This window comes from Elephas maximus, chromosome 3, assembly GCF_024166365.1.
Source record: "Elephas maximus indicus isolate mEleMax1 chromosome 3, mEleMax1 primary haplotype, whole genome shotgun sequence".
Classification (NCBI taxonomy): domain Eukaryota; kingdom Metazoa; phylum Chordata; class Mammalia; order Proboscidea; family Elephantidae; genus Elephas; species Elephas maximus.
Window position 1 is genome coordinate 196,605,190 of NC_064821.1, and position 6,979 is coordinate 196,612,168.

General features: G+C 39.5%; 1 protein-coding gene across 1 annotated transcript; it reads right to left on the minus strand.

The window, feature by feature from the left end:
• Positions 1-198: 198 nt before the first annotated feature.
• LOC126073802 (olfactory receptor 6Y1-like) lies at positions 199-6,800 on the minus strand. The gene is given in 3 exon segments (XM_049880897.1): positions 199-1,094; positions 1,097-1,169; positions 6,683-6,800. Coding segments are annotated over 3 exon segments (972 nt in total). The 5' UTR covers positions 6,686-6,800.
• Positions 6,801-6,979: the final 179 nt, after the last annotated feature.

Below are 6,979 nucleotides of genomic sequence, written 5' to 3' on the forward strand. Positions count from 1 at the left end.
GTAATTCTTGGGAATATAATTTTCTAAACTTGTGCATGCACATGCACACTCACAAACACACACACACACACACACACACACACAGAGGACAGCAGTGTTAAAGTATTGGAGGTTGATGGATAACCAAAGGTGGGACTGTAGGAGGAAGTCTGTAGTAATCACCTCCCAAGTCAAGCCTGAAAGGAGACTGTAAGTTTGTTAACTACTCAAAGCCTTATCTTCCTTGGGCCCACTTCCTTTGTGCAGTATGGTCTTCTTGAGAGCTGCCTTTACATCACGGTTTCTTAGACAATAAATGATGGGGTTGAGGAGGGGGACAATGACAGTGTAGAGCACAGATACTACTTTGTTGGAATTGTAGGCATACATGAGCTTGGGGCGGGTGTAGGTGAAAAGGGTAGTGGAATAGAAGAGTGTTACAACTGTCAGGTGAGTGGCACAGGTGGAGAATGCCTTTTGGCGGCCCTGAGCAGAAGGAATTCTGAGGATGGTGGTGAGGATGGTGGCATAAGATGACACCACGACACAAAGGGGAGCAGCAATGACCATGAGAGCCAAGAAGAAGTCCACCAACTCAGCCTGTGAAGTGTCCTCACAGGAAACATTGAGGAGTGGAGAGATATCACAAAAGTAGTGATTGATGTGAGGTGTGCCACAGTAGTGCAGTCGGGTTATGAAAACCATCTTAATCATGGCAGTCATGAGTCCACAGAACCAACATCCCCCAGCCAGTGTACCACAAAGCTCATTTGTCATGATGACTCGGTAGCGTAGTGGGTTACAAATGGCCACATAGCGGTCAAAGGCCATGACAGCAAGGAGGATGTACTCAGTACAGACAAAGGTCACAAAGAAGTAAAGCTGAGTCATGCAGCCATTGAAAGAAATGCTCTTGTCATAGCTGAGGAAATCTACCAGCATCTTGGGGATGATGACTGTGACGTACCACATCTCCAGGAAAGAAAGGTGGCTCAGAAAGAAGTACATGGGCTTGTGCAGCTGTCCATCACTGTGGATGACTAGTATGATAAGAAAGTTCTCGAGCACTGTCAGCAGGTATGTTGCCAAGAAAACAGAAAAGAGGAGCAGCTGGAAGGAAATGCCAGAAGAATGAAATGTGTTGTAGCTGTATGATTATCTGCCTCCAGAATCTTGGTGATCATGACTGGCTGTGGGCACAAACAAAATTAGTTCCTTCCAGGTCCCAAGGACTGCCTTATAATTACTGACAATGACAGAACCCACCACCAGCAAACTCATCATAATAGGGGCTGTCCTTCCTTTATATCTTTATTTCCTTTTGAATTATGATCAGAAGCAGAACGCTTTGGAGAAAAATGGACCTTAGGGAGCTTATAGTTTATTTTTTGCAAATTAGGCCAAGAGGGATAACTTGTCCAAGGTCATATAGAAGTAAAATTGGAATCTCCTGACTCCAAGTTGTGTGCTTTTCCCAGTGTATCACTGTTGGACATAGAAAGATGGCCTCAGTACTACAGTTTTTCTATAACCAGAACATTGCCATCTGCCGAATACGGAAAGGAGATAGGAGACTTAACTGCTTATTCCCCAGCTATAATTTGTATGGCTCTAAAGAAGTTACATGACCCCACTTATTTGTAAAATGGAAAGAATCCTCCTTCCTTTTACCTATTAAACAATGTTGAAAAGCTTGAGTAAAGTAATAGCTGAGCAAACACACAAGATTAACAGCAAAAAAATAAGTAAATAAAAAAGGATCAATATGAATATTCACCGCCAGCTTCTCAGAGAATAAAATTGAATAAATAATTTTAAAGGAAATGTTTCCTTTGATCCAGTCCATTGTATACAGTGTTTGATTAGGAGTTTGAAAAAAGTGGACTCAAATCCCAGCTTTGTCCCTTTTTCTAGCTAAGTGATTATATAACAGAAACTTTCAGAATCTTAGTTACTTTATTTCTAACGTAGATAATATAGTTATGTCACATTGTATGTCTGTCTTTAGAATTTCAATCAAGTTCCTTTGAATATTTACTGTTATCCTTCCACTGTACCTTACCTGAATTCCTTTATTACCAACTTCCCCCCTTAAAAAAAAAAAAAAAAAAAACCTAAATGATGCAAATAATAGACTTTGTTAATGAGAAAGTAGGAGAAGACTATAGGACCTACCCAAGAGTATTAGGCTGAAGAGCCCAAAATCTGTTAGAAAATAATGGAAAGAAAAACAGAACCAAGGTACCCTCTGCCATTAGTGACCTTCTGCATTCCTGTCCAGTAATTCAGCAAAATGGCCATTTTCTAGGTTATGCAGAGAATCATTCCAAAGCCTCTGGATACTAAACATTCTACCATTTCAAGCCTTTCTCTGTGTCCTACTGTTTGATTTCTCTTTTCTGCTGTTCTCTGAAGCCAAAGTCACTCTTGCTCTCTATTTCTCAGCAGTCTTGCTTTGTGGCATAAACATGTGAGACAGTTCGGGGAGGGCCGCATCTTTCTAATGAAATGGTCAAAGGATGAAACAGCTGGAAAATTACTGGCCACCACATCTACATCTCATTTCCTACTTAGATCTCAGTTTTAGGATCCTAAAGAAAGGCAGAACAGCCAACTCTCAATTATCTACTGTTAGAGAGGAAAACAGAGACACAGATAATCCAAAAAGGCAAATAATTTATAATAGTCTAAAAACCCAATTGTCTATATACAGCAAATAATTCTGGTTTATACTGAAATACAGGCCTTCAAACACACACATATACACACACACTATACACACCCCCCACAGAGCTCAGCCATGCTTCCTGAAACCTAGGCTTCTCTAGGCAGTGGGACGATGGAGCTTATAAACAAATCTAAAATGGCAGATCCAGAGGAGATAAGGTTATGAATCCATCTGATCTTTTCTGTCACCTTGCTTTCTTTTAATCTCTTAGTCTAGGAGTCTAAACCAACTTGGAATCTACTTGGGAACAATTGAGGCCTTCTCTCCATTTTGGTTTCCTCTCATCCCCATCTACATACTTTCAAATGGATTGGAAATTAACATGTTTGTAGCTACTGAGGGATAGTATTACTTCCTTGGTCCGTAGATATAGGGACTGGTCTCATGAGAAGTGTTGTTGGGTTCAGACCCTGGGTGCCTTTCTATATTCTGTAAAAATACAGACATGGCATTATACCCTAATGTCTTCCAATCTTAAAGCCCTTGTCAGTGCTCCATAGAAGAATCAGTGCCTAACTGCAAGGTTCTAAGATTGACTCTCAGAAATAGTGTAACTTATTTTCGGTAACTTGGAAATAGATATTAGTATTCTTGGGGTAGGTATCTCAGATTTGAAGGTAAAAACAAAAAGACCTCACTTAATTTTAAGACTAAGACTTAGTAAATGAAGTGGAGGGGTATTTTCACAGGAGCTATACATTCACTCATTTTTCGTCTACTTCTAATAGACATATACAAGTTCAGATGCAGAACCACTAGACAAATTAGCACAAAAGAAAGGTATAAAGAAATAAAGAGACAAGGAGTATACAATTTATATCAAGGACATCTGCCTGATCAGTGTGATCAATTGAGTATAAAACTTAGCTTTGAGCTTTCTAGTAGTCCAGTAAAAAAGGAAAACAATTGGAAGTACCTTATGACCACAGTTGATACTCAAAACTCTCCTATGAAATGTAAGTAAAATATGATTGTTTAATTTTGATAAAAGGGAAAATTGATGTGCAAGGAGGTAAAATGCTTTGCCAGAAGTCACATACAATGTAGACATAGTAAGGGGTCTAATTTCCAATCTCTTGGGCTACGTTGTCTGAGTCACATCTCCTAGTAGCTCCCAAGACTGTTTAGATAGCCCACCTGGCAGACTGTGTATGAGGAAGAGAGAGACTCAGATAGCTAACAGCCTTCCCTCCAATGGGAGCTCTGCAGCAAGTGGCTCCCTGAGGAGGCTGTACTGAATGTTTTACAACATCTTCGTAGACAAAGATGATACTTCATGTTTGCATATCCCTTTATAATGTCTAAAAGCACACGTGCATATTATTTCCGTTAGTTCTCACAGTCAAAGAGTTCACTAGGACAAATATCATGGTGCTAACTTGATCTAAAAAAAAAAAAAATTCTTTTTTTTTAACTTGATCTAGATATATTAAATATGTAGCTCAAGGTCACACAGCTATATTAATACAGAATTATTACCCACATTTCTTTTTTATTCCTCACTGCTTTTTCTACGTAAATAGGAAGAGGATAATCTATGAGTTGGGTAAGTCTTTTGAATAAGTTTTTTTTTTTTTTGAGCGTTAAATCATACCATTGAAAACTGTTTTTGAAGAACCCTCTCTTGAGAATAAAACTTCAGGGGGTGAAGAATCAAAGATCCAGAATGAAAGCCAAGAGCACGTTTCAGATTCCAGTATCCTGAATCTCAAATATATTATCTAGCAGTGTCAGAGTAGCAATTTATAAATGAAAATCTTTTAGTCCCTGGCAAGCTTTAATCCTTGATTATTTTATACACACCACTCAGTTTAATTTCTTCTGCTGCCCACTTAATGAAAGCTCAAAAAGGACAAATCATAAATACTAGTTTGATTTGGACAGGTTCACAAAGGTTGGGGTATATCTTACATTGTGATTTTTTTTGAAAAAGACATTTTTATAATTGATAATAATCCGTTGTATTAATTACACACACACACACACACACTTTGACAAAGAAGTAAAAGGGGGAAAATTGAGCTCTAGAAATATAAGATCTTACAGCTGGAAGAAACCTGATACGTCATACGGTTCAACTTCCTACCAAATTTGTGATTCTCCAATGCATGGATCCAAGTATTCACCTAACCTTTACTTGATCCTCTCCAGAAACAGAGAAGTCAGTATCTACAAAGTCAGCCCATAGTTTTTTGAATCCTCTGATTGGGAGCTGCAGGATTTTTTTTTTTTTTTTTTTTTGTGGAACCTAACTCTACCACATTCATAAGTCCTGGTCCTGTTTTCCGGAGCTACACAGAATACGTCTCATCACTTTCTCAAAAGATAGCCTTTCACTGTTTGAAAATAGCTGTCAGATCCACTCAATATCTACTATATCTCCCCACTCTACTCCCCACCTGTTTCACCTCTTTCTTCTTTAGGCTCAATCATCCAATTTCATTTATCTGTTCCCTACCTAATCAGGCTGAGAGTCCCCTGAAATTTGTGGTCATTCTACTTGGATGATTCCAGTTTAACTGTGAGTGTTAGTGGGAAGCAATATCCAAAGGCTGTGAAAACATTATTAAATATGCTCATGGTATGTAAGGCTTAATTTCATTCTGAAAACAGTGAATAGGAATACCTTCATCCTCTTGAGCTTTTCACTACAGAGGAGCAGGAGGCTGTGGTTCCGATTTCCTGGAGAGGGCAGGGATGGCCTTCCCCATAGGTAATGAGCAATGAGCCCAGTGATCATGATGGGGTGGAAAAGGGATCTGTTCTGTTGTTGTGGACAAAAAGGGCCAAGGGAGAAAACTGGTGTGCTTGAAAACTGCCTTGGGAAAAGAGGCATTCTAAACATGAATATGCCAGCTCTGTGGAGACTGGTTTAGCCAAACTGAGGGTCCCAGAAGTTCCCAAGTTAGGACACAGGTAGTGAGAGATGTGACAGAACAATCATATGTGTGTAACTTAGTTTCTCTACCAAATCCTACAAGAAGATGAAAGTCATAGGTATACCAAAAACCCAAACCCACTGCCGTCGAGTTGATTCCAACTCATAGCGACCCTATAGCACAGAGGAGAGCTGCCCCGTAGAGTTTCCAAGGAGCGCCTGGCAGATTCAAACTGCCGACCTCTTGGTTAAGAGTAATTATAAGCACTTAATCACTACGCCACCAGGGTTTCCATTTATAGGTACTTGTTTTGTCCCCACAGTAAGGGACTTTCTAAAAGGGAGAAACATGTTTACTCCTTAGAGTCAGTTTTAAAGGGGTATAATTCTGGCTAGTCAATTTCCTTTTTTTCCAGGACCTCTTAAGAACAACTATGCAGCAGGGCTTTATGCATAGCTGTTAGGAAGTTTGTAACAGACAGAATAACTAGGTGTTGTGTAGTGAACCCCTCCACAGCTTCTACTCAGCTTCTACTGTGAGTTGGCTTTGAAGACCTCAAGGAAGAAAAATCTATATTTATGTCCTCTCATACATTATTCCCTCATTCTCTTTGCCACTATCTCTGTTTCTATCTCTTGAATCAGAGTAGACCTGGATTCTGCACTTTGCAAGGCAGAAGGTTGGGCTGACACATCCAACTGATGAATCTTGAGGAAAACAGAGCACTGAGCTATTTTCAGAGGCATTCTAAAATTGCATCTAGAGTGGGTGCTTACAGTAAATCCTCAAGGTGTGATGAGAATTCATATTATATAACACCTCTAAATCTGCAACATTTTTCACATGGCTGTATACACATGGTGTTAAAGAAATCTTTGTTGAGTTGAAATAAGTCTACATACGTACACGTCCACTCTCCATCTACACCCTGTTGCTCCCTTACTCATCACAGGTTCAAGGATGACAAACTATTTTTAAAAATCAATAAAACTATAACTCTGCAATCTAAATAAAAATGATTTTGAATTAGTCCCTTTTTTCCATTTAAATAATGTATAATTAGAAGCTATTTTGGAAATATCTTTTTTCAACTCACCATTTTCTCACAGATGTAACTGACGACTCTTGTCCCACCCTTGTCAGGTAATGCTAGCTTGCAATGAGGAAAGAGAAGAAATCATTTAAGACTGGGAGGAGGAGGACGATGCCATTAAATCCAGAGAGTTTCTGGAAAAGTTTGATTTGCTTCTCTGCTGAGCTGGAAAAAGCCACGGAACTGAGCTATTTGTGCTTCTGCCTGCCTCCAAGTACTGGAGGGGCAGCAACCAACTCCCTCTGACTCACAGGGAACCTCCCAAGAGATAGTCATCAGAAAAGCATTTGGCCTTTCCAG